The 27,889-nt window shown below is 45.5% G+C and overlaps 2 protein-coding genes and 1 pseudogene across 2 annotated transcripts; 2 read left to right on the top strand and 1 right to left on the bottom strand.

Annotated features, from left to right (window-relative positions):
* The first annotated feature begins 577 nt into the window (after positions 1–577).
* Positions 578–985, top strand: PIRT (phosphoinositide interacting regulator of transient receptor potential channels). The gene has a single exon (XM_039847394.1). It carries the CDS (start codon positions 578–580, stop codon positions 983–985), a length of 408 nt encoding a protein of 135 aa, XP_039703328.1.
* A 16,711-nt stretch (positions 986–17,696) lies between these two features.
* On the bottom strand, positions 17,697–17,796 carry LOC120589970 (uncharacterized; annotated as a pseudogene).
* Positions 17,797–23,684: 5,888 nt separating this feature from the next.
* On the top strand, positions 23,685–23,924 carry TMEM238L (transmembrane protein 238 like). The gene has a single exon (XM_039847364.1). The coding sequence runs from the start codon at positions 23,685–23,687 to the stop codon at positions 23,922–23,924; it is 240 nt and encodes a 79-aa protein (XP_039703298.1).
* Positions 23,925–27,889: the final 3,965 nt, after the last annotated feature.

Genomic DNA, 27,889 nt, shown 5'->3' with positions numbered 1-27,889 from the left:
GGCACACAGTGTGCACACACACACAAGTTTATGTATAAAGTATCACTACTCTAATGGGCAAATGATACCATTTATGGAGTGTTGGCAATATGCTAGACATTGTTCCAATGCATTATGTGTCTTAACTCTTTTAACCCTTCTGAAAAGCCTACAGGTAGTAGTATTATCGCATTTTATGGCAAGAAAACTAAGGTACAAGACATTAAGTAACCCACTCAAAGTCACACAGCTAGAAAGCAACTGAATCTGAAAATAAGATGTCATTTAATAAACTCTAGATTTTATTTGTTTGCTTAAAGGGCATCACTGTTCTCTGTTTTAAATATCAAATAAATATGAGATAATATTTATCTTTTACAAGTAAAAACATATCAGCTCAAATGGTTTCTTATTTATGTGGATCTCATCTAATTTTCCTTTTTGCTTCAGCACTAAAACTCTGTATTACCTTCCACTGAGAGCCAGGCTGGAGTTGACGCATGCTGAGAACAGGAAGGCTGTTTGAGAATTCCTTCGGCTTAGCCCTTGCTTCTAACTGTTGTGGGTACCAGGTGCCCAGTCCCGAGGAGCTGTGATGATGGAGGCTCTCCCCAAAGTACTGGAGGTCGATGAGAAGTCTCCAGAATCCAAGGATCTGCTGCCCAGCCAGACTGCCAGCTCCCTGTGCATTAGCTCCAGAAGTGAGTCTGTCTGGACCACTACTCCCAGAAGTAACTGGGAAATCTACCGCAAGCCCATCGTCATCATGTCCGTGGGCGGTGCCATCCTCCTCTTCGGCGTAGCCATCACCTGCTTGGCCTACACCCTGAACCTGGGTGAGATAAAACTTAAGGTCCTTAAGATGATAGGGCCTGCCTTCCTGTCCCTGGGACTCATGATGATGGTGTGTGGGCTGGTGTGGGTACCCATCATCAAAAAGAAACAGAAGCAGAGACAGAAGTCAATGTTCTTCCAGACTCTCAAGTCCTTCTTCTTAAATCGTTGATGGCGGCCTCATCTTCTGTACCCCCATCCCCTGCCACCTCAACCAGGAGAAGGAGATCTGATGAACAACATCCAACCTCCCGTCTCCTTGATGGTGGGGCTTGCCATAAAAATGATCCAGGCAAACCCACTTCTCGTACCTGGGAAAGAAAGAGCTCAAGGCTCCACCCTCTATGCAGCTAGGGCATATTGCTGAATGTATCTCATTTAGTCTTTGTTATTACTGATGCTTCCCTTAGATCCTGGCCACAGCCATCCCCGTACGTGGCTTTCATTCCCTGTCATGCATCCAGACATCACTCATCTAACTCTTTCTGCCAAGTACTATGCATGTTGGGAAATTTCTTGGGGTAGGCTGTGCCCCAAGGAGAACCTCATGTTTACAAATCTGAGTGCCTGAGCTGAATTCCACATTCACATCCTTCTAGAACCAAATTGATCCACAGAGGTTCTTCACAGAGGGGAGGAAGGGCTGACTTCTGACCCACTGAGTTTGCCAGCCCAGCTTCCTTTGTGGGTGAGAGACTGATGCGTTGCAAGATACCAGACAAGTCACAAGTATCAAACATTCCAAAAAGTAAACGGTGAAGGGCGATGGAAAAGACACTTTCCAAGAAGGCATATTCCTGGACATAGCTCCGGGAGTCAGCCAGCCAAGGAAGTTCAGTTCTCAGTTATATACTATTTATACCAGAGGCAGTCCTCTTGACCTTCTTACTCCTCCTTGACTACTCTGCCCTCTGAACTTGCCAGCTAGCCAATGACAATTGCACGTTGCCCTAACTTCCTCTTTGCCTTTAGCTTTGATTCTAGAACACCAAGATGGAGAGCTGTAGAGAGATTCTATAAGATTGCCCTCTCCTTTACTTCCATCAAGAATCAAAACCAAGACTATTAAATTTCACATTTGAATAGCCTGTAGGTTTCCAGAGATGGAATTCACTTTTGAAAATTCTAACTCCTGCTCTCCTTTGCCCCAACCCCACCGAACAAGCAAACATTTATTGAGTGTCCTGCTTTAGGCCAGGCCTTGGACTGGTAGCAAGACAGACATGGTCCCTGCCTCATTTTATTTCCAAAGTGAGAGATACGGTTAGGCCAACAAGCCATTGAAGTACCCTGTGCTAAGTGCTTGACTGGGGAAATGTGGATGGGTGTGAGAACTCAGATGGGGCACCTAACCTTAACCCAGACTTGGGAGAGGAAAGAGATTGCCACAGGCTGTGTCATCCAAACTTGAAACAAAAGGAAAGAATTGAGCTCTCAAAGAGAACAAAGGAGAGGTATTTCAGGCAGCAAAAACTGGATGAGGGAAGGGAGACCATGATAAAATTAGAAAACTGTATAGCAACTTTCCTAACCTCCAGAATGTTTCTTTTTATCTTCTTTTGTGGCCTCCTTCTCACCTGCTTCCCCAAGTGCCTCAGTGCAGCTTCTCCAAGGGCACATAGAGGACCTCCTAGGATGTATGGGAGAAACAGGAAGGGGGTTTCCAGAAGGCCTACCAAGAAGAAAGCATCCATGAAGTAGGTGCCCCAAAAACCTGGGGCTTCCTGTAGTAGCCAGAGTCCCTTAGGTGACAGGCCAGGAGGGATACCTGTGAGAAAGCTAGCCACCATGCTGCCATAGGCCAGGCCCCAGGACCAGTGGCAAGCATTTGGTAAAAAACTGTGAGATGAAGGTGTCCTGCACTGTAATAACCACTGGCTTAAGATGACTCCCTTCACTCCTCAGCCTTCTGGCCTCCTGGTCACCATGGCAACCTCTCTAACAGACCTTCAGGTTATCTCCATCCTTCGTGGTAGTTCCATATGCAGCATCAGAACCTCATCTGTTCTCTTTGCATTATGGAAAATTCCATGGGGGCAGATATCCACCACATGGGAACATCCCCTACCCCTCTAACCTAAGGGTTCAAGGAGACTGTGGACTTTGAGCTTCACCCAGAATGGCCATGCCTCTCATTCATTCATCGTGGCTGGGTCCTTTAGCCCATCTATCTGTCCCCTGCACATATATGGCCAGGATAAATCTTGGGGGTGTAACAAGTGCTATGTCACTAATCGTAGTTTCAGGGCCTCAAGTTACAAGACTTGTAGGTCATTTCCTTTCTCTGGCATGAAGGAAGATTCAATATCAGCCCTATAATATCACTTCTACATTCCTTGATTCTTACATGGGAGAAAACCGGGTGAACTTCCAGCTAGCTCATTGGCAATCCACACTTCTGTGTCTCAATTCATCTGCCCAGATGCTTGTAGTCTGAGCACAGCTGTGGGAGGATGGCCCAGGTGGATGTTGCTAACACCTATGTCTCAGTGGAAGGAAGTTTGGGGACTGCCCTGAAACTAGAAAGTGTTCAAGTTCTGGACTCGCATTGTAGTCTGCGGCAGTACTTGTTCACATCCCTGCTCCTCAAGCTAGTTTCTCAGCAAGAAAAGTGAGAAGAGGGCTCTAAGGAAAGATTCCCCAAACATCATTTAACCCCACTGAGATCCTCATATGCGTATGGGCCTAGGAACACACCAGCATCATGCTGAGGGGCTTTTGCCAAAGAACATCACTACATGGAAACTGAAGTATGGGCATGCCTGATCTGTGAATGTAGCCCAGGTCAGTTGCCACATTTCTGGGAAGAAAAAGCATCACCACCATGACTCCTTTTATGCCTGTGGGTCCAAGGACAGGACCAGTGTGTTCGGCTAACTGGATTATCCCACCCACAGCTATACTGTTTGGGAGAGTTTGATTTAATCTGAGGTCTAATGGAATTGTTGTAATGTTGAATTCAACATTCTACTTATTCTACTTAACAGTGTCTACTGTGTTTTCATTGTGTTCCATCAGAAATTCCAAGACTGTATCCACTAATTTATCCTTCTAAACTGCCCCCATCACCACACGTTCTCCTCTTCCCCCCACCCCAGGGAGCCATCTGGGAGAAAGGAGACAGTGTGGGTTTCATGATTCTTCAGGTGCCTCATAGGGGCTGATGACCATATGCTGAGATGCTGATGGGACAGACAGAACAGAAGCTCCTGACTCTTTCCATCCCCACAAACCCAGTATTGAGACCAAAAAAGAGATAAGAAAAAAAGCATCTTCCATTACGAATCAGGGGTCCAGAGTGAGGCAGGCAGCTATCCCAAGGTCAGCTTGTCAATTAATGTCCCCATAATCTCAGGAAAGCAAGCACAAGAAAAAGTGGCAATTTAGTTCCCAGGCCCTCCGTGTCCTCTTTCTTTCTCCTAAGCCCTTTTTTGCTCCTGGTCTAGCCTCTCTGCTTCTCTATGTCTTAAATCCTTGACTTTCTGGTTGTTCTAACTTGCTCTTTCCTCAGAGAAAAAAGAGAGGAGATGGTGATAGGTCTGGACTTAGCAAGCAGTATTTTATCCCTCTTTCCATGCCTGCAGCATTGTCAGTCATTACTCCTCACCCCTTCTATCCTCCATATTTATTACTTTGTCACTATCTTCAGCCCTTGGAGATCAGAGGTCCCTAGAAAACTGAAACCCAGAGCACCAAACATGTCTGATATTAAATGAGTACAAGAGAACTGCCTAAGCATGGTGAGGCTTCTGGACAATAACAATGGGGTGCCACAGAGGCTTGGGGTGCTGGGGGAGGGCTACGAGAAGGAAGCAGGGGAGAGACGATAAGTGTACTTGGCAAAGACATTCTGGAGTGGTGCTTGAAGAACAGAAGAAAGGCCTGGGCTGAAAATAATAAACATTTCTTGGGTGTTTACTGCAAGCTAGGGACTGATCTAAGTAATTTATGCATTAACTCACTTAATTCTTTCCAAAAACCCTGTTCTGAGGTACTATTGTAATCACCATCCCCACTTTACAGGTGACATAAGTGAGGCACAAGGACACCAAGCTAGGACACCACCAAGCTAGGATTGAAATCTAAATGGCCTGGCTCCAGAGGCCACAACCATCACGTTCACTTCATTCAGCTCTCTAAAGGCCTCTGAGGGGCAGCAGACAGCACTGGCCTGCACTGTGGGACAAACAGGGGTGGAGTTGGGGTTGGGAGACAGGCAGGGAGGACAAACCAAGCAGGGGACCAGAATACCACCCGGGAAAGTGGCCAGGAGCCAGAAAGAGAAGACAAAAGAATCCAGCAGCCAGAAAAGAGCCCAGCACTCTATGTGCCACCACCATGCTAGGGGCATTCGTGTAACTTTTGCTTGTCTTCCCTCGCCCCAAACTAGTCTTTTGTAGCTCATTTACAGAGGAACAAACATGGCTCAGAAAAGTAAGTAACTTGTCCCAGACCTCACACACAGCCCATAAGCAACGGATCAGAGAGAGGCCCAAAACTGCCTGCAGAGCCCAAGCATTCTCACCCCCTAAACTCCAGGGGTGATTGGAGGCAGGAATGGGGGTTTCCGGTCACCAGCATGAATGACACCATTAGAGCAGAGTGGCTTTGGTCCCACAGGCCAGCCTCTCCTGCTGACCAACAGGAGGATTTGGAACTGCCTGACACTGGCTATTATGATTGCACATCACATCCTAGGCCAAGTTCATTACCCCCTCAAAAGTTCAAAACCACCTCCCACAGGAGTGCTCAGAACAAGGGCAGCAGTCAAGGTTCAGAATCACTTCTCCTGGGTGCGGAGCTGCTGAACTCCTAGTCTTCCTTCAGGGAGAGGTCCTGTGGACAATTTGCCCTACTCTCCACTTCTCAAAAGATCCTCCCTGCCTCATTTAAGACTAGAGAGGAGCCTCTGATGAGCCTTGGGCCTGATCCCTGCTTGACCCTGATAAACTGGGTTGTCACCCATCTAGGTTCTACCTCCTGCCCACAGGGAGTTCCTGTCTGAAGTTTCCGTGGGGGTCTGCTGTTCCAGAGGAACTGTACTCCCTTCTCCTGTGGATGGCAGGTACAAGAAGGCAGGAGCCCAGGCCATCTCCCAGTCTAGCTCTCCTACTCCAAAGAGAGGAGGCTTTGGCAAGGGTCATCCACAGAATGAAGACCGTATCCTACTGCCCAGCAGGGCCCTCTGGCAAAATTATCAAAGTGACTGCACAGAATCAGAGGAGCAGTTGCTGGAGGCCCTCTGATAATTATGTAGACCAAGTTGGGCTCATTTTTGATCAGTAAAGAAATGTAGACAAAAATAATGGTCATCTTCCTGTGGGGGTCCACTGGAAGGAGACTGGGAGAGGAGGAAAGCATTATGGCAGCAGTTGCCCAGCTCATCTGTCGGGCCCCTACCCCTAGACCCTCCTTTTCTCTGATCCTTTTCCGAGATACAATCTCTGGATCCACCCCTCAGAGTAGCCTTTAGTCTGATATTTCAATCCCTGGAGATATGACCATGCATCTATCTACAAGAAAACTGGATTAAGACATGTTTTGACCTCAGGAAATAAGCTAGTCCATAGAAGAGAGAGCCAAGGAAATCATCAATTATGATGCAGAGTGACAGAGATGAAGGGAAGCAGTGGCGCTATTAGAGGGCAGAGGATGGACACCCAAGTCAATCGGGCCCCAACCCATCTTTCCAGCTTTCTGGAATAGCGCCATGCCAGGTTTTCACATCGAGTGGGAGGGAGGAGCCTGAGGCCAGGGGACAAGGACAAGAGGGTATTGGGAGTGAGCCCCCTTTGAATATATTTACTGCTCTATCTCAAGGTCTTGCTTTTCACTGCTTCCTCTGAAAGCTTTCCACCATAGCCTCCAAATGCGGTGTAAAGATGCTATTTTTGAAGAATAGGCTTGGGGGGGTCACTTTCTCCACCTGCCTACACTTCCGTCCTGAAACCCTTCCATCAAGAAGCAACTGTGTAAGTCTGTCTTTTCCTGGAATGTTCTCCCCCTGAAGGGTCCGTTTTAGACTTCTCTGAACAATTTCTTTCATGACGATGGCTTCAGTTATTCTCTGTGTGCTGGTGACTCCCCAAATCTATCCTCATATGTCTAACTGCCTGTTGGACAATGTGTAAGCTTCCAATTGCTGCTGTAAAAAAAAAAAATCATAAATTTAGTAGCTTAAATTGAAAAATACATTTTAAAAATTGTTTAAAACATTTCGTAGTTTAAAACAACCAAATTTATTATCTTATCATTCTGGAAGTCAGAAGTCCAAAGTTATCTCATAGGACTCAAATCAAGATATCAGTAGCGTTTTTCCTTCTGGTGGCTCTAGAAAGAAATCTGTCCCTTGCTTTACCCAGCTTCTAGAGGCTCCGCATTCTTTGTCCTGGGGCCCCTTTCTCTACCTTCAGAGCCAGCAATCACATTGGTCTGACCTCTACTTCTATCATTACATCTCGTTTCTCTGACACTCCTGCCTCCTGATTGCACTTATAAGGTCCCTCGTGGTCATATTGGGCCCACCTGAATAAAACAAGACAATCTCCTCATTTTAAGATCTTTGTTTTTGTTTGCTAGGCTACCATAATAAAGTACCACAGACTGGGGGGCTTAAACAACAGAAATTTATTTTCTCACAGTTCTGGAAGCCAGAAGTCCAAGATCAAAGTGTCGGCAGGCCTTGCTCTTTGGCTATTAGACGGCCACCTTCTCACTGTGTCTTCACATAGTCTTTGCTCTGTACATGTCTGTATCCTGATCTTCTCTTCGTGTAAGGACGCCAGTCGTAACTAGATCAGAGCCCATCCCAATTGGTCTTTAGTTATCTCTTTAAAGACCCTGTCTCCAAATACAGTAACATTCAGAGGTATTAGGGGTTAGCACTTCAATGTGAATTTGGGGGAGTGGAGACACAATTCACTACTTAACTGAATCACACCTGCAAATTCCCTTTTGCTGTGTAAGGTAACCTATTCACAAGTTTCCGGCTTTAGGACCCAGACATTCTGGGTGGGAGGGGCATTAGTCTGTCTGCCACAAAAACCTTCACCTTCATATCTCTAGCAGCTTAAACTCAATCTGCCTCAAAATGGGATTCATCCTCCTTCTCCTCCTATGTCACCCATCTCAGGGAATGACACAACCATTAACACCATTTCAGCAAGTTGCCCAAGCCAGAAATCTGGTGCTCTGGGGAAAATGTCAGAGACCACTACTTGTCTATCCAGTATCCTTTCCACATCTTCCCTTGTGATAAAACTTCTATTTTATTGGAAGCGGTAGTATGCTCAGCTAAATTATGATATTCCTCAGCCTCCCTTATGAGAAGAGTTAACCAATGAGATGTATATTGAAATTATTAGGTGGAGGTAAGAAAAGCTCCTCATCTTCCAGAAGCGCTTTTCCCTTCACCCTCCCTTCTTTGAATGCAGACTTGATGGTTGGGACTACCTTGGAACCGAGAATGGAAACCATTGTCAAGGATAGCAGAGCAGAGAGTTGGAAGACTTCTACAACACTGGTGACATCTAGGGAGATACTGGACTACCTAACCCCACCTCTTACAGGAGATATAACTAAAGCCTTATATTAAGTCCATTATTTGGGGTCTGTTACTTGCAGCCAAATATAATTCCTACATTTACAGGTGACAAGTCTAGGAAAAGAGTTATTTTCTTCCTCTAAATCCAAATACCATTTTATTAGATCCAGAACTGATAAACTTGGAATGAAGACTATCATAAATAAGTTCCAAATCAGTGCAATTTATTTGTTCTCCACCTCAAAGCATTCTCTGAGTTTCTCAGGAGAAAGAAGGGGGGTGGGAGTGGTAAGAGCAGCGTGACCATGAAGGTTCTAGACTTCTTGTGCCCCATGGGTTGTAGAAGGGGGAAAGAATGGCGTTCACACAGGGCACTCATCCTTCTCTGTGACCTGTCAGGCTGCCCCACTCGTTTTAAGAGCTGAGGCAGGGGTGAGTGGGACAGGGCGGTAGGAAAGGGCTGATTGTATAAAACTAGCCTCGTGAGTTGGAGGAGACACCTGGATGCTCAGCTCTCTTTCTCCCAGGTTTCAGGCCCCACACTTGTCAACATCAAGGCAACTTAAACTTCTCTAAAGTCTAGCATTCTGTATTGGTTGAGTGTGTGGACTCTGGAGACAGCCCACCTGTGCTCGCGTTTCACCTGGGCCTCTACAGCTCTTTGATCTAGACAACTCACTTCACTTGTTTATACTCCCATTTCACAACTGCAGATGGGATTAATGAAAGTGCCTACCTCCTCCTGAGCATTAGCTGGGATAACCCACATAAGGCTTTTATATATTAAGCCCTGAATAGTAGTTATTATTAATATAACAGATTACATAAGGGAGTCTAGGCAAGATTTGGATATTCTCCTAAATTGTTTTATATAAGGAAAGACTACAAGTCTGTACAACTGAGTATGAGATGATTAGGGGAAAAAAAGAGAGAGAATTGGGGGTGGGAGGTTACTATATACTCTGCAGTTTGGCAAATGGGAGACTGATACCAGCCAACAACTTTATTCTGACATGTTTGACTCCTCCCTCTTCCTCTGCCTCCCAAACATCCTTAATTAATCACCAAGGTCTGTCGTTTCTACCACCTTAACATCTCTCAAGGATGGCAATTCCTCTTAGGGCTGAGGCAGCTCACTGTTTAATAAAATGCATTTTCCCTTCCACAGTGAGGAGTGAAGTCTCTGTCCCACCAGGTCCACATGCCCCAGAACCCCTTGCGTCTAGGAGTGAGCAAGTGCCAGGCTCAAGGAAACATAGGTGAAATGTGACTGCTAGGCTGGGTCTTGTTGGAAGTTCTTCTCCACACTCCCTTCTCCTAGCTCTGTGCCGAACCACAATATGCCAGGAGCCTAACCCTGAGTCATCCAGGTAAGTGTTATGGACTGAATGCGTCTCTCTGAAATTCCTCCCCACTACACCCACCCATGTGCCATGTGAGTACACAGGGAGAATACAGCCATCTACAACTGAGGAAGAGAGTCTTCATCAAACACCGGTCTGCGGCACCTTGATCTTGATCTTGGACTTCCAGCCTCCAGAACTGTGAGAAATAAATGTCTGTTCTGTTTTGTTATGGCAACTTTAACTGACTATGACAGTAAGGAAAGCCCCATGAAGATCAGAAACACCACATTGGACTGGTATATAAACTAGAAATAAATTTCTACTTTGCATAGCTGCTGAAATGTTGGGATTTGCTTGTTACAGCAGCTATACAAGTGCCATTGTCACTGTCACTGCTTCCACTGGAGGCTGTGTAATCCGTCTTCTTGATTACTTAACCACTCTCTAACTCAGCTCCTCTCTCTGTCTTATTCTCCTCTAATCCATTCTGCATCCCATACCAGGATGATCTTTTTCACAAATGCAAAGTCTTAATAAGCTTCTTCCTTCCCTATTGTCCATTTGCACAGTCTGAGTTCCCCGCTTGCCTTATGAGGACTCATCTCCTCTCACACCATCCCTAGCAGCAAGCAAGTTCAATCTCCATGGACCGTCTTTCAGATCCCCTTCCCTACCTTGCTCCCTCCTCTCTGCTCTTCACTCAACTCTGATCTCTCCTCCTGAAACATCCTCCCTCTCACTGCCTCTTGGTTTATCTGACTCCCACTCACTCTTCTCTTGTTTCCCATCACACTTTCTCCTTCCACCAAACTGCTTATGATCATATATCACAGTTGCCCAAGTCAAATCCAGCTTGAAAAGTGACCACTTATTTGATTAAAAGCAGTTATAGTCATGGAAAAATCAGAGGCTTTGGCACTAAACAGACCTGGTTTCGAAATCTGACTATAAGCTAAATTTCTACACTATGTGACTTTCTACACTTCTATTTCAAATTTCCAGTTGTGTGTGAGAATGTTAGTTACCTCATTAGGTCCTTGTCAGGATTAAATAGATTAAAAGAAGGTGCTGATAATACATAGTAGTTGTTCAGAATGTTGTTCGCTGTAGTTTTCCAAAGTGCTAAAAAAACGCAGTAGGTGTTCATAAAAGGCAGATACTGTTATTATTATCTTTATCACGGGAAAAGAGAATCTTAGGCGACAGACATAATACAGGAATTCCTAAATCTCTGGTTACAGTAAATGTACACTTGAGCGTATAAAGCCATAAATAGACTCGTTCAGGTAGGACCTAGATATCTGCTTTCAAAGAAATGCAGCATTTTTGCAACCAAGTACAGGGCTCTCCCTGCTGCATCACTGTAATTATTAGAGAGCCTCTTCCCAGACTAATTCACATGTGCACATTTTCACTTAGAATCCTGGTAACAACCTTGTACAATTCAGGTAAGAACCCCAAGCAAATAATTCTGGGAACAGTAGCCAAACTCCACTGGTGTTCATTCACTGGGAGAGGGAAGAAAAGCCCTGTGAATCAGCCTGTGGTAATTGCCCGTCCTGGGGGAGAGGGTGTAGCTCTTCTCAGGGACTGTACAGAGTAAGCAGACTAATGACGGCGCCAAGAGTGTGTGCCCATGCGCGGCGCCAAGTATGTTTGCCCATGCGCAGTCAAGGCCAGGGCAGCCGCTGGCAGGTTCACCCCAACAGAGGGATGAAAGGGAGTGAGGCCGACTCCTAGGAAAGTGGTACTGGTGAGAAGAGACGGGCTGGGGTGGGTGTGGCCAGACAGGCTGCTGAAGAATGAGGCATGCCTGAGCAGGAGATGGAAGGGACAGACAGCCAGAGGCTGAGGCCAGGGGTGGGAAAGGCCTGGGATGGCTTGCAAAGCCCTTTCCCATGGGGAGGGACTGTGAAAGACAACATTGTTCCATTCATTCATTCAACCAATAGTTATCGAGCACCTCGTAAATGCTGAACTGGGTGCTGAGGAGAAGGAAATCAACAAAATGGACAAAAATTCTTGCTTTCTGGAGCTTCCATTCTGGGAGGAGCAGACAGACCATAAACAAGGACATAATCAAATGGACTTGATGGTGTCTGAGAGTGACGAGAGCTGTGAAGTCAAGAAACAGGGTGAGGGGATAGAGGATGGGAGAGGGGATGGTGCTACTTGAAACTGTAGTTGCGGGAGGCCTTTCTGGGGCAGAATAGTCCAGCGGCGGGAAGGGGACAGCGAGGGCTGAGAGGGCGTCTCTGAGGAGCAAGGGCTAAGGAGGCCTCTCTGAGGAGGGAGGAACTGGTGTGTTGAGGACTCCATCCTTCCTCTTCCCCGGCCCTCTCTCCTCCCTTGCGTGTGGCTTCCACTCACCCTGCTCTGAAGGGGGCCTTGTGAGGCACCAGACTGACCAGCCTGCAGCCTTGCTGGGTGGTGCCTCTCTCCTCATTCTGCTGCTATCTGCCTGCTCCTCCATCACACAGGTCCTTCCGGGATCCTCTTCCTCCTTGTGCCCATTCAACCCTCTGTCCTTCTGCATGAGTCACCCTTTCCAGTCACCCCACAGCCACCCCCACTGCCCACGCCCAACCCCGGCTTCAATTAGTGTCCCCCAAAATCAGCAGATGCTGCTGAAAAATGTGCTGAGCTCCGAACAGCACACCTTAACGTTGGTGGTCCTGACAGTTCCATTTCAATGGTCCTCAACTCACACAAAACCAGTATCAAAATAAATTCGTTGTGTTTCTCCACAATGCCCCTCCAAATCTACAGTGTGTCCTCAGTGTCAGCAGAGGGTGACACCAACATTCAATCCAGAACACTGGGCTACCCTTCCTCTCCCACACTCTCTGTGTTCAATCTCTCCTAAATATGTCCCATGGTCCTTTCCCTTTTCTCCATTCCCAATACCACTGGGTTAGGTCTCCAGCCTCCTTACAGTTCTCTCTCCCTTCAGGCTTGTGCTGCTCCGATCTTTTATTCCTGTTTTGACAACAGCGCTTTTTTGATCATGCCACCACTCCTAGCCCTGCCCCTGCTCCCGTTCTGTAACAAGATGAGATTAACACTTATCCATTTGGCACAGGCCTTCTGGGGAGTCCCACTCCTATCCCAGGCTCATCTATATCACTGCCACTCATCCTTCACCCCAGACCTACAACTTAGTACATCCCACTATGTCATACCTCTGCATCTTTCCCCATGTTCCTTCCTCAGCCTGGACTATTTGGATCCCTTTTTCCATCTAGCTGGCTCCCAGCTCATGCATCGCCTCTTCCAAGAAGTCTTCCTTGAAGCACGCTATAATTACCTCTCTGGCACAGGCCTTGCTGATTCCTTCTGCTTCACATTTAGCATGTCCTCTCATTGAACAACTCTGTGGTACACAATGCTTGTTAAGTGAATGAATGAGTGGTGGCAGTTTGTCCTTACAACTACACTGCTTCCATTTTACAGGGGAAGACACTGAGAATCAGAGATACTCAGTGACCCACCCAGGTTATGACCAATCTAGTACAGACGGAAAATGGACCAGGGAGTAATCTGCTTGACCTTCGTTCTATTCTATTCCCATTCCTCATGCTCTTTCCTTCTCCAGCAAGTGAAAGCAGCAGTTTGGCTCAGTGAGAACAAACCTTGCTGAGGACAAAGAGGAAAGAGACATTCCACAATTCTTGTGGGTTTAGGAAAGTAAGCCCCAAAGAACCCGATGTAAGACCAAGTATCCTGAGCCTTGGGCCTCCTGCTCAGGGTCTGGTACAGATGCCCAGGGAAGCGGAGGATCAACCCCCCGCTGGGTAGGCAGCAGCCTGCTCTGTAAATGCCATGACAGATGGGTCTGAGCAAAGGCCCTGGTCCTTTTCTGCTCCCCACTGTTCCCTCTTCCTACTTTCCCAACTTCCTCCTTGAGAAACCATCCATCTGCCCTTAGACATCATCACCAGGGGAGAGCCCTATAGCCTCTCAGAGCCCACAGGCATGAGTGCAGAGAGTAAGTGACAGGGCTGGACTCTGATCTCTGGTTAATAAGGGGTAGAATCAGGCTTGAAACTGGGTCTCTTATCCTAATGCCAAAGCCCCCTCTTTGGAGTCCCAGGGTGCACAAGAGAGCTAGTTTGGATACAGCCAAAGAGGGAAGGCCCAGCGCTTCTAAGAGATGGATGGTGCTGTCCAATATGGTAGCAATACTGCCTGCTCCCAATGAAATTAAAATAAAATTAAATATAACTAAATATTCAGTTACTCAGTCACACCAGCCACATTTCAGTTGCTCAGTGGCCACATGTGCCTAGTTGCTACCATATTGGACAGCACAGATTACAGAGAATTTCCATCACTGGAAAAAATTACACTGGGCAGTGCTGGTCTATATTGACATAGCTGAGAACCCACTCAGGAATGGGACTCTTCAAACCAACTCTACATTACATTATATAGATACTATACTAGATACTATATTATATATATACTATGTATTATATTCTGTATTATATACTATACTACATGCTATATTATACACATACTACACATAGCTTCTATTCCATGTTCTCACTGCCTCCCCAAATTTGGCAAAATAAAATTCTTTCTCCTGTTTTTCTATTTTTTTTTTATTTTCAGCATTTATCTTTAATTTCTTCCTTTTTCCTACTTTCTTTAGTTCATATTGCTTTTTCTTCTAATGTCTTAAGATGCATAATAAGTAGCTTTTAAATAAAGTTTGTAAATTAAACTATAAAGTTCCAGTGATGAATATGTTCTAGAGCTCTGTTGTATGACACTGCCTGTAGATAACAATACTGTATTGTGCACTTAAAAATTTATTAAAAGGGTACATCTTACATTACATGTTCTCACCACACTAAAAAAATTATTAATGATTTAAATTTTTAATTAATTATAATAGTATTTAGCACTTCTAAGTCCTTAAATATGCTTGGCTATGACATATGAAATTCTGAAATTTCAGTGGGATATTTAAAATCTCACTGTAGTGGGATTTTTTCCAAATCTTCCAAGCAAGGGTATTAACTCTCTTGCTGGATTTCCCCCACCCCCAGTCCCCTCGGGCCCCTCCCTCAAGGCCAGCACCCCAGATCTCTGTGAATCAGGCTCTTCTCAGGGTCTCTAGGGTTCTTATTCTTGTCCTGGACTCTCCATCTTTGGCTCCCCAGCTCTCACTCATTCTTTGGGGAAAACATTCCCATGCCGGTTTCCTCTGGCCAGGCTTAGAAGAGTCAAGGTACTTGCTCACCTCCCTTGGGCCCATCTGCCTGCAGCTCCAACAAACATGGGCTCAGGGGAACGACAAGCAAGTACATTGCAGAAGGGAGGAGAAGACGAGGCCATTTTCTCAGAGCACTCCCCTCCACTTGCTCTAGCCCTGGGAAGATATTTAGCAGACTTGATCTTTCAACAGCGTTCTGCACAGTTGACCACTCATTTCTTTTTAAAACATTCTCTCTCTTCCTTTGGATTAAAGGTACAACAAGCTCATGGTTTCCTCCTCTCTGTAAATGTTCTTTTTCTGCCTCTTTTGCTGGCTCATCCTCCTCTACCCAGCCAATACATGTGGGAGATTCTCAAGGACCCGTCTGAGATCCTCTTCTCATATTGTGCTCTATCTCAAGGACTCTTGAGTAATCTCGTCCTTACTAGGAATTTGTTTCTGACTCACAGATTCATGTCTGTAGCCTAGAGCTAGAGCTCCCAACCAATGTATCCAAACCCATTGCACCTAAAACCGAACTCGTGATTTTTCCACAACACGCTCTCTTCCAGTATGTCCTGTCTCAGAAGTCTTCATTAGCACCCAGCTTTACAAATCTGGTATTCATCAAGGACCTCTTCCTTTTCATTTACCTCCATGTTGAATTTGTCACAGTGTTCTGTCAATTTCACTCCCTGGTTATCTCTCAGATCGACCCACTTCTTTTCATCACCGCTAACACCAATGGCAACCATGCTTACTGCTTTGACACATGTCAATTTTTTGCCCCTTAATCTGTTCTTTACATGGCAACCAGAGTCTTCTTTTAAAAATATGGATCACATGACCTTCTGCTTGGAACACATCAACAGCTTTCCAAGGCTCTTATGAGAAAGATGGCTCTTTACCTCCTTTCTTCCTCTTGTCCCGGCCATACTAGCAATGCCACAGCTTCGAACACACTCCTGACTCTGCCTAAAAAGCTGTCACCTCATCTTCGACCTCTTCACCTAGTTTCACCTGCTTAGCCTTTAGATCTCAACTTAAACATCAGTTCCTTAGGGAAGCTTTGGTCCATGTCTTCTTTTTCATGTTCTCATAGGATAGAAGCCTTTCACCTTGGACCACTAATGTCTGTTGTATTTATATATTCATTTACTTGATTGATTAACATCTGCTTCCCTATGCCCTTTCTCCACCTTCTTCTAACCACTTTAAGCTCCCTGAAAGCAGACATTGTATTTCTCTCGCTCACTTATAGCTGACTTAGCAGCTTAAGAGAGCTGAGCCCTGGGGCCCAGCAGAGCCTACTGGTGGAGAGGCAATTAGTCCTATAGCTCTGCCCTAGAGTAGGGACATGGAGGCACCAAGTAGAGACCCTGGAGTTTGGCCCTGGCCAGGCAGGGAGAGGAAAGGGATTACGGACAGCAGAGCCTTGTGTAGCTTAACCCTAGGATCTTGCAAACAGGCTGTGCAGCTCCTGAGGCAGGCAAGTGACAGCAAGAAAAATTGTGAGACAAAGAAAGATTCTAACACCAGACCCAGCAGATAGCCTGGTGATGACGCCTTAGGAGTTATAGCTCTGACATCTCTTACTATGTGCCCAGCAACGAATTCAGGGATGAATGCCAGCAGAAACAGATGACAAAACCAAACGAGTATGGCAAAAAAAAAAAAAAAAAAAATCCAGAAGACCATTTCCCTGAGTGATTAGACTTCAAGGTATTGTAGAAGCATTTTGCTTTGGAAAGGTTGCTGTAGGGGTACTTTTTCCTCAGAAACAGAGTGGAGAAGGAAGAGAGGGAAAACACAGAGGGATTTTGAATGTATCTTGGCAGAGTTGGGGGAACTCTGGTGAAACAGCCTAAGCTTTCTCAATAACCTGGGAGTGCTCAGGCATTATAAAATGAATCTAGAAAACAAACACTAGGTATTGGGTTATAAGAAGGCAGAGCTGCTCCCTGTCTGAAAGAGATGCCCAGCCTAGTGAAGGAGATGGAAACTCAACAAATTACTTCCTTAAATGTAACAAGTACTGTTTTAAAAGTAACTATCAAATTAAATAGGAATCCACTTCTCACTTATTAGGATGGTTATTATCAAAAGAACAGAAAACAAAGTTTTGGTGAGGATGTGGAGAGGTTGGAACCCTTGTGCATTGGTGGGAATGTAAAATGGTGTAACTGTGATTGAAAACTGTATGGCAGTTCCTCAAAAAATTAAACATAGAATTACCACATGATCTAGCACTTGTGGGTATATACCCAAAAGAATTGAAAGCAGGGCCATGTACAGATATTTGTATACTAATGTTTATAGCAGCATTATTCACAATAATCTAAAAGTGGAATCAACCCAAGTGCCCATGAATGGATGAATGGCTAAACAAAATGTAGTAGATACATACAATGAAATATTATTCAGTCTTAAAAAGGAAGAAAATTATGACACATGCTACAATATGGATGAAACTTGAAGATATTATACTAAGTGAAATAACCTAGTTACAAAGGGATAAATTGCATGAGGTACTTGGAGTGGTCAAGTTCACAGAGACAGAAAGTAGAATGGTGGTTGCCAGGGAGGGCTAGGGGGTGAGGGGATGGAAAGTTACCCTTTAATGGGTACAGCTTCTCATTTGAGGAAGATGTAAAAGTTCTAGAGATGGATGGTAGTGATGGTTGCACAACAGCGTGAATGTACTTAATGCTACTGAATTGTTAAAAAATGGTTAAAATGATAAATTTATTTGTACATATTTTACCACGATTAAATAATTAAAAAACAACTTTTTAAAATGGAACACTTCATGAATTTGCGTGTCATCTTTGTGCATTGGCCAGGTGAATCTTTGTATTGTTTCAACTTTAATATATGTGCTATTGAAGCAAGTGCTAATATATCTATTTTTAATTAAACAGGAATAAGAAAAACCTAACTTGATTCTCCAAGGATGTTGGGAAGTCCTGGCATGATGATTGGGAGCAGAAAAAGAGGGAGAAATAGTATTTGTAAGCAGTGCATACCTACCAACAGGACCAGGTTGTAACCACAACTCTGTTACTTGTTGGGTAAAGCGACTGAATCTCTCAGCTGCTCTTAGCTTTAGAGTAGGAGCAGGGCTGCTGGGAGAATGGCTGATGCTGAATGAGGAAGGAAGCCTGTTGTACGTGGAAGTGCAACGCAAGTGTGTGGGAATAGGATTCCCTGCTAAAAAGGGGGCAACAGCATCAACGTGCTGAGAGGGAAAGTGATGAGCAAGGGAAAGGTGGCCATGGGGGCATGATCTTGGGGTTTCATTAAAAGTAATGAAGGTTTAGAGCAATTCTGTGGAGAATAAGGAAGGCCAGCTGAAGGGCTAAAGGGTGTGCTGAGCAGCAGGGAGGACCCTCTGAATTACAAGTAGATGGATTCTAGAGGCCAAACAGGACACTTTGGGAAACTCTCAAGAGCCCCTCAACCCAGTAACCTAACAGAAGAATAATACAGAGAGCTGAAAATTGTCAGATGCTCCTAAGAAAAGAGTGAATATATTCCTTTAAATACTGAAACTTGGCCCCAGCCTGGGAAAAAGTGGGGGAGTACATGAAGACTGATTAGAGATCATTGATCTAGGTCAATGTTTTTCTAAATTCACATCCCTGGGGGTATGTAAAATGATTTTGGCTGGCACACATTAAAAGGCATAGTCACTTTAATTCTCATCCAGTCTTTCCTATGACTTCCAAGATAAAATTTCCAATTGGTGCCATGAATCTATTCCCTCTGAAACCTGTGAATCGCACGCTTTTATTTGAGAAAGTGAAAACAGGCCTCTCAGATTCAGTAACTTCAATAGGCATCAGTGTCTAATTCAAGACTGGCCCACTGCCTGGTTTTGTAAATAAAGTTTTATTGAAACACAGCTATTCATTTATATATTGTCTATGACTCCTATGTTACAACATCAGATATGAATGTTTGTAACAAAGGCCCACAGAGTCTAAAACCTTTAATATCTGGCCCATTATGGAAAAAGTTTGAGGACTTCTGATCTGGTTTACATATTTTTATTTTCAGTGTACATATTCTTAAATATTTGCTGTCTATTATAAGTGATATCAGTTTTCCACAGATGGTAACAATAATTAATTGAATTAGTTAATTAGCAAAAAAATTATTTAAAGAAAAAATTAACAAAGGACTATCATACTAACAAATTAATATAATATATAATAGAAGTAGACTGCAGTTGTGACAGAATCCTGGGGGTAGTACATATATGACAAGACTTGATAAACACTGAATTATGAGAATAGGGAAAGTCAGGAGATTTGAGAATGATGAAGACAAAGAGCAGCTTCAGCAGAGATGAGAGATTGGGAACTGGAATAACATTTCATGAGAAAAAAGAATTATGTATGTCAAGGATGGATTTGTAACCATCAAGGATGGATTTGTAACCATCAAGGATGGAGAGAAGGCTCAGCATGTTCTAACTAGACCAAGGGGGTCAGGGGAGGCAGGGGCTAAGGAAAGGCAAGGGGACAGGGAGCTGCAACCAGGTAAAGCCAAGCTTGATAATAGGGAGAAAATGATGGTGCAGGAGAGCCAGTGGAGGATCCCTTCCAATCTGGAGTTTTCCCTACAGAAGCATCTTGGAGAAAAGAATGTAAACTATTCACAACAATCACAACAGTAATACTATGTTACAGCATGCAGCATTTTATACCTATGAACTCACTTAACCTTCACAGTAACCCTGTGAAGTAAAGGATTATTTTACAATGAGGAAATTGAGCACAAGAGGGCAAGAGGCTTGCCCAAGGTAGCACAGCTAGTGAGTGGCAAAGGCTGGTGTGACTACACTCACCTAACATTTGAGACTACCACTCAGGAGGTGACAGGGCCTTGATCATTCACATAATCAGGCCTGGTAACTGTGACTCTGGGTCAGCTGAGCACCTGACTGACCAGTCCCTGTCTTAGTCTCAGCCTGCCCTTTAGGAGCTAGGTCATAGAGAGGCTATCATCCTTGTGACATCACAGGAGATGACAGATCATGACGATTTTGCCATGGGAGTGACAAGTTCTCAGTTGCCAAGAGGAAGCAGAACTGTGAGGCAGGAGCAGATGGACCAACCTCTCTGAGCCACTGGGGTGCCTATAGCCCCAGCAGCTCCAAGAAGTCTCAGAAGTAGAGGGACAGAGGGGTTCTAAGGGACCAAACCTGAAAGTCACAGGCCAGGGGCTAGGCACCCAGCTGTGCCCTACACACTGTGTTCATGCTTCAACTAGCACAACATGTGTCTACTGTTTTACATTTCCTTGGTTTGTAACATTTTCTATCATGTTTATAAAAATACATAATCTGAAATGATATCATTTATGTATTACTTATTTGTCTCCCCCTTCCAATGTCAGTTCCATGATGTCAGGTTTTGTATTTGATCCTGTTCCTGCTGCCTGACATATAACAGGTGCTCAATAATATTGGCCTAATTTTAAACTCCACTTTGGCTCCATCTTCTAACTACGCCGAGGTCGTTCAGGGTTATTATCACTGTGGAAGGTGAGCTCCCTGACTTAGTGAACAAGGTGGGAGCCAGCCAGAGCCCAGGTGCAGAGAAGGCCCTGCTTCCTTAACTTGTCTCCCAGTGACACAGGGACAACCAAGGGCATCTCAATGTCCCAGGGGCTGAAGTACTCTTCTTGGTGTCTGGTGTCATGTTATGCCACCTTTAATGGGTGCTAACTTTGTAATTATGTTGTTTCTGAAAGTTGGTTTTGTCTAAATTTTCTATCTATACTATAGCTAAAGCTGAAGGAAGGATGTACAAAAACAAACAACCTTTTTAGCTATTGTTATGGGTTAAATTATGTCCCCAAAATTCATATGTTGAGATCCTAACCGCTAGTACCTCAGAATGTGACCTTTTTGGAAACAGAGTCATTGCAGATGTAATGAGTAAGATGAGATTGTACTGGAGCAGGGTGGGCCCCTACTTAGATATACCATAAGTGGTGTCCTTATAAAGAGGGAAAATTTGGACACAGAGATATGCACACTGGGAGAATGATACTTGATTACGAAAGTCGTGCAACTACAAGCCAAAGAATGACAAAGATTGCCAGCAAACCACTAGAAGCAAGGACAGAGGCGTGGAGAAGATTTTCTTTCACAGCTAACAGATAGAACCAATACTGCTGACACCTCGATCTCAGAGTTTTGACTTTCACAACTGGGGCAGAAATCAATTTCTGTCATTCAAGCCATCTAGTTTGGGGTTCTCTGTTACAGCAGCCCCGGAAACCTCATACATCTATTTCCAACAGTGGATGCTAGACTTGACAAGTGAATGGGTCATGAAGGCTCTCTGTGGGAGAAAGAGGGTAGTGGCATCCTTCTTAATGAAACTGTGCAGAGGAAACTGGCCTTTGTCAAGTCAAATGTTTCTTGCTGATGACTGGCCTTTGGTCTAGGCCAGCCTGCACCCCAGGCATTTTCTGTTTCCCACACTTCTAGTCATTCTCCCTGCTGCTCTTGTCTCGCACCCCTTCCTCCAGCCTGTCTCACTCCAGGGCTCGAGTCTCACCTGGCTTTCCGGCAGCCATTCTTCTCTGTCTCTCCCAGCTGTGTAAATATCTAGACTGCCTCCGCACACAGGAGATAGACCGTCAGGAAACAAGAGCAAGAAAGACTCACCAGGAAGGTGTGGAGGGCTCCTCACAGCCTGGGCTGTTTTCTGGGAGGCCGCAGTTAGCCATACTGAAGAACAGCCATGTATAGTGATAAGGGAAAGGCAGGGTGCAGAACAGAGTGCACACTGTGGCCCGTTTTCATAAGACAGAAAGGGGATATTTATGTTTCTGGAGGACAAACACCAAGGATTGGATGCTGATTAGCTCTGGAGATTGAAATTGTGAGTGGTTTCAATTTTGTTCCTTTTGCTGGTGAACACGTCATCATTTTTTTTTTCCAGCTGGAAACATGTCTGTGTGTGTAAATAGTCAAAATAAAAATGTTGAAGAAATGCAGAACCCAAAGGACCAGTGTTTCTCTGGGATGCTGAGGGTCTATAGTGAGTGAAGCTGACCTAAAGTGGGGTGCTGGGGAGAAGATTCTCTATTACCAGCTTCTCTTTGACACATCATCTTATGTCAGATGAAAGTACAGTGACCAACCATGCCGGTTGGCCCAGGACTCAGAGACTTTCCGGCACGTAGAAATTTTAATACTAAATCGCTGTTTAAATATACACACACAGGACTCTGCAAAGAAACCTAAAAACCTGTAGATAGCCAGGGCAGGACATGTCAGCCTGCACAGCCATAGTAGGGGTGCTCAGCCTGCCCCTGCAGAGGCATTACTGTCCATTAGCTGTCCTTCCCTACTCAAAGCTGGGGGCAAGAGAGTGGAAGAGCCATGGCTTCTCCAGTACTGAGTGGGGCAGTGTCCCTATGTAGGTATCCAACTGTTTGTGAAGAAACACGAGGAAAAGGATGTAAATACAGGGTGGGAGATTGGCCTCAGCTACTTCTCACTTGGAGATGCTCCAGACTGGCCACCTGGCTTGAGCCAAGTCTTACAGCATTACAGATCTTTAAATCCACTGCTTACATAATTCTCCCCTTCCCCAATACTGTTTCTGAAAGTTCTTCATTCATCCTGGCTTATTTTACATGTAGGAAACTAAATGTGAACCATCTTTTTATTCTCACCCCATGGGGAAGGCAAAAGTAAGAATGGAAACTATTTCTTTCAGTCGTGTGGGGAAACTGAGTCACAGAGAGGTTTTGGTGCCCAGTTTAAGCCAGTTATTCGGGGACAGGGACAGCCATCTGTAGCTGTGAGGAGGTGGCTGAAGACCGTTGCTGCATTTTCCTTGGCTGATATGAGTGGCCTGGTGATAAGAGCATCCGTTTTATATATAACCCCTTAGTGTCCCTGAGACAGAAAGCAAATATGAAGTTTCTCAATCTAAACCATAGTCAGAGAACTAGGTAAGCATTTCTTGACTTTTGTCTAGAGCTGCCTTTCAGTCCACACCAGTTCACCATAGACAGAGGCCAAAAGTCCCTTCTCTCCCTGTTATCCTCACTCTGTCATCTCAGTCTTTTAGATCTCTGTGACGAGCCTTACTGACGGAAGCACAGGTCCTTGGGTCTCCAGGGTAGAGATTCTGAGACACAGCAAACTTCTCTTGCTAATACTGACCAATTCTTATAGCACATTTCATAATCTCTTTATGTCAGCAAACTCTCTTCCAACCTTTTACATAAAACCTCCTGTACCCATCAGGAAGAGTAGGGCAGAAGGGAGAAGGGGTATGAAAACCCAGCCTACCACATGAGCTGAAGAAATCATGTCCCAGAAACCTGGCAGGACTTGCCCAGAGAACAAGGCACAGGGCAGCCCCTCTTCCAGGCCCACAGGTTCAGTATTCCTAGTCCCAGGACATTGCAAATCCATCCAAAAGCACCCTGACTCCTCCTCTGCCATGTAACTTGGTTGGCCCCAGCGATGACCAGTCCCATGAACAGTGATGTCAGGGCGTTTTGGTCAGGATCATTACTGAGCCATGAAATAATTAAGAAATATCCTGCCCCACTGGCTGCCGTGGTCATAAAGGTAGATCCACGTGTACTTCCTTGTGGCTCCAGACAGAGAGCTCACTCATTTGCTCACACCCAGCCTGAAGAGAAGGCAGCAGGAGAAAGACAGCTCACTCGTTTGCTCACCCTCCCATGCAAATCACCTCTGGGAGTGCAGCTGGGCTCCTCACACTGCTCTGGGGCAATGCTCCTGGGGAGGCCATGGGGAAGATGCCACCCCGGGCGGTGTGTACTCTTCCTCGTCCTGGCCCTCCTGCTCGATGCAGTGGGGCTGGTGCTTTTGCTGCTGGGCATCTTCGCCTCCCTCAATTACTGGGACTTCTTGGTCTACACAGGGTCCCTGATCCTGGCTTTTAGCCTGCTGTTCTGGGTCATCTGGTATTCCCTCAACATTGAACTGCCTCCTGAGAAACTGGACTTATAGTTTGGGCGTGGGCAGAAGAGGAGGGATGCAGGCTTCCTGTGGACCTGGGGCTGTGGGCAGTCAAAGGAGCAGGGACACGTTGCCGCTCCCACCCGGAATGTCCTGCCAAGGGAACAGGTGAGTGCACATAAGATCTGCCTGGAGGTGGCCAGGGAGGCTCAGATGACCAGGGGGAGGCATGGGTCTTCAGAGGCTGAATGAGCAAGTAGCCAGAAATTGCACCCAGCCAGGGTCTGTCAATCTGGCTCTGGCTGGCCAGAACACAGGGAAGGTATTTTGTCCTCTGACGACTCTTCCTCATGGAAACCAGAAAAAGGGTCTCCATGGCTTTTTCTACTTCTGATATTCCATGAAGGATCCTGCCATACAGAACAGGAAATTATCCCTTCAGTTTAGATCTTGGGAGAAAAGAGAGAATCTTGATTGTCTGTTGGGGAGACTCCCTGCTGGGGAGAAAAGCCTTTAGCATTGGGATAGGACAGAAAGTTTCCCTACGGCTGTTTGTGCCCTTGCATGGATGCAAGTCGGGCTGCAGTAGGAGGAAACAGAGCAGAACCACCCAGAACAGCCTTCTCACTAGCCTCCTCCCTACATCTGCCCAGGTGGGATATGTAGGACAGAGTCAGGACCTGCCTCCATGTCCACTCTCAGTGCACCCGCCTCTTCTCTCAGCAGTGCCCCCACCCTGTTCTCCTCACGTACCCTCCGGTACAATCAACACCCCTCCAAGCTGGCCTGGAAGACCCCAAAGTCGAGAGACCACAGCTGAACATTTCATTGGCCGAACTGTGCTTTTAAGCCAGGCCAGCAGCTTGGTTGATCACATGTTGATCACAAGGTAGCAAATAATTGTAAGATTTTTTTTCATATGGACAAGAAGCCCAAAAGATAGAGCTGGTGTGGCCCCTAAAACCCTGAATTAGAGAGGGGCAGCTGTTTCCAGGGAACTGAAATCAAAGCCCTGGTTGGTTTAAGATCATCATCCCCTCCTCTTCAGGTAGGCAGGGACTGGCATTCAGGCACAGTTGGGCACTCCCTTTTGAGTGCTGGGTGTAAGATCAAAGGTCAGTACTGGATTGAAAATAATCACGGTGTCTTTTCTGGGGAATTCTGTCTGACTCTCAGAACTGAGAGACAAGAACAGCAATTTAAAGCGGTTTCAGTAGGCTGAGGTGAACCTGTCCCTGGCAGATGAAAGAAAAAGATGAGAAGTCAGAGCTCCTGAGTCCCACTCTGAGCAGCTCCACTTGTTCACTGGGTGACACTGAACAGACTGATGATACCCTGAGCCTCAGTATTCTCATCTATAAAATGAGGTTAGTATTACTGCCCTTGTTGTTGTTGCAAGGATCAGAAAAAGGTAAGGTACGAAGAGGCTCTCTGCAAGCAATGTGGTTCTTACTCATGTCAAGTATTGTTACTAAACATATAATATAGGGTGAGTAAACTCACCCAGAGTCCTAACTGGAAGTACCTTGGTGTACCTCAAATTGGTAGTGGTGATGGTCACTTTATAGTTAGCATCATGAAACGTCAAAGCAAGAAGGGACCCACACATTCACAAGGATGTGTCAGGCACTGCACAAGGCACTGGGAATGCCATGAAGAATAAGACACAAAAGATCTCTACCCTCTGGAAGTTTCCCATCAGGTGAGAGACAGACATTAAGCAAATACTCTCACTAACAGAGGTATAGTAACAGAGTCAGGTGAAGACTAGGAAGATGGGAACATCCCTCCATGGGAACATTCAATGAACTAACCCAGGAAGTGGATTCTTTCAGGGAGAGGCAATGGCTTGAGGAAAATCCTGGGGTAGCAGGAAATAAAAGACAGCAAGGAGATTGAAGGGCAGAGGGCAAGTGCAGGAGAGGGTTAGGGCCCTGCTATAGGCAGATGCTAGATCAGGCAGAGCTTTGAAGTCCCTCTGAAGGATTTTGGTCTTTATTTTAAGAACCATAAGAAGCTATTAAAGAGATGTAAGCAGGACGATGATGATGATGATGATGATGATGATGATGATGATGATGATTACCAATTCAAGCCCATTTTGGTAGCTAAGTCATTTGCCCCAACAACACAGGGTCTCAGTGTGGCGCTCCTTGCCCTGCACATCTCTCCCTCATTGAAAAGTTCAATAGGCCAGTGAGGAAGAGCACAGGCCAAGTCCCAGACTATCTGATTTGAATCCAGTTTTGTTCCTTACCAGCTAAATTACCCTCTCTATGCCCTAATTTCCAAATCTGCAAAATGGAGATAGTGCTAATAATAACCCCTATTTCAGAGATGAAGCTAATAATAACATGTAACTCACAAGGATGTTGCCCAGATTAAGTGGGTTAATATGTGTACAGCACTGTACCGGTGATGATTAAATAAACCTCTGTCACATGCAGGTAGCTGGTGCATTATAGAATGGTGAGACAGTCCTCCGGGCTTGGTATCCCTAAAGCAGTCTGATTCCATCTTAAGACAATGCACGGATTTAAGATTTTTCAGGAGATATGAGAGTGAGAACTGTCCTAGAACACCAGACTTTTGTCTAGGCTCAGAGAGACTTCAAAAGCTGTGAGAGCCATTGTATTCCCCATTAAATGCAATTATGTAAATGTCATTTTCACTGTTTCAGTCCCCAAATCTGTGTTCCACAGCATCCTCAAAACCAGCTGGCCTAGTTTTCTAGAATCCCCCACGCCCCCATCCCCTGCAATGTCTGGGGCTGGCCTAGAGTGACAGATTGTTGTAGGCTAGAACCTGGTGTTCAGGGGTCTGCTCGCCTATAGGGATTGCCCACCACACGCTATTTGACCCTGGGAAAGTCATTTTACTTCTCTTTAGAGTTGGAGATTTGGTCCTCAGGAGAGATTGTAAACCGTGCTCTGTGAAGGCCCCTGACGGGGTTGGAGTGGAGAGAGAGTGAGCAGGCAGGAATCCAACACCCTGTCCACCCATAACACACACGTGCACCCAGAACAGCTTGGTTTTCCGTGTTTTTATCTACTGAACTTTCACATAAGGCTTCATGTGAATGCAAGTTCTGATGCAAAAAGATAGTTCTGAAAACAACTTGTCTCAGTCCCCTTATCTTTGTGACCTTTGGGCTGGGTGTACTCTCTGACTATATTCATGATTTATGGGCTCTGCCAGTTCTCCAGTTCTCAAAGTGGAGTAAAAAGAAAGAACACAGGCTCCTTGAATTCAGAGTCTGATGCTACTATTCCAAGCTCGACCTTCAGAGTCTCAGAGTCTAGTTTGCTAAGACACCCCACCACCTTACCTCAGAGATAAGCAGATTATATCCCTGGCATGAAATCTGGTACAGCAGGGGTCCCCACCCCCTGGGCTGTGGACTGGTACCCGTCTGTGGCCTGTTGGGAACCGGGCTGCACAGCCAAAAGTGAGAAGGAGGGTTGAGCAAGTGAAGCTTCTTCTGTATTTGCAGCCACTCCCCCGCACTAGCATCACTGCCTCAGCTCCACCTCAGATCATCAGGCATTGGATTCTCGTAGGAGCATCAGTCTCTGGTGCCAAACATGTTGGAGACCACTGTGGTTCAGAACTCAAGTAAGGACAAGGCAGGGGCTGGCTCCCCACAGCCCTCGGCCTGCAGCTTGCAAGGTTCCCAGGAGACTACCTGGCCATTAAACCTCAGAGGCCCCCAGGAGTCTCAGGAATGATTGGTTTGTTTTTATAGCCCAACTGCGTACCAACCGAGACATTATGCCATCTGATTTTATCATTTAGTCGCTATATTTTCTGAAGCTTTGTTTGCTCTGTGTTCCACTTGCTGGGTATTTCTTGCAGATAAAGTTCCCTGGCGAAGTCAGGTGAGGACTTTTGTCCTATAACAAGAGAGTGTAAGATTACACTCCCCACAAATACAGACACCCACATACACCGTACACATATCAACTCCCTCCCTCCACACATATTCCCCCTCATATACATGCACCTATATTCCCTTC

Source organism: Pteropus medius, unplaced genomic scaffold (assembly GCF_902729225.1).
Source record: "Pteropus medius unplaced genomic scaffold, Ma_sr-lr_union100, whole genome shotgun sequence".
NCBI lineage: Eukaryota > Metazoa > Chordata > Mammalia > Chiroptera > Pteropodidae > Pteropus > Pteropus medius.
This window is presented reverse-complemented; position numbering and strand designations above follow the sequence as displayed.

What these genes read in the sequence shown, in the direction of transcription:
- PIRT (XM_039847394.1), top strand. Translation starts at nt 578, where the DNA reads ATGGAGGCTCTCCCCAAAGTACTGGAGGTCGATGAGAAGTCTCCAGAA.
- TMEM238L (XM_039847364.1), top strand. Translation starts at nt 23,685, where the DNA reads ATGCTCCTGGGGAGGCCATGGGGAAGATGCCACCCCGGGCGGTGTGTA.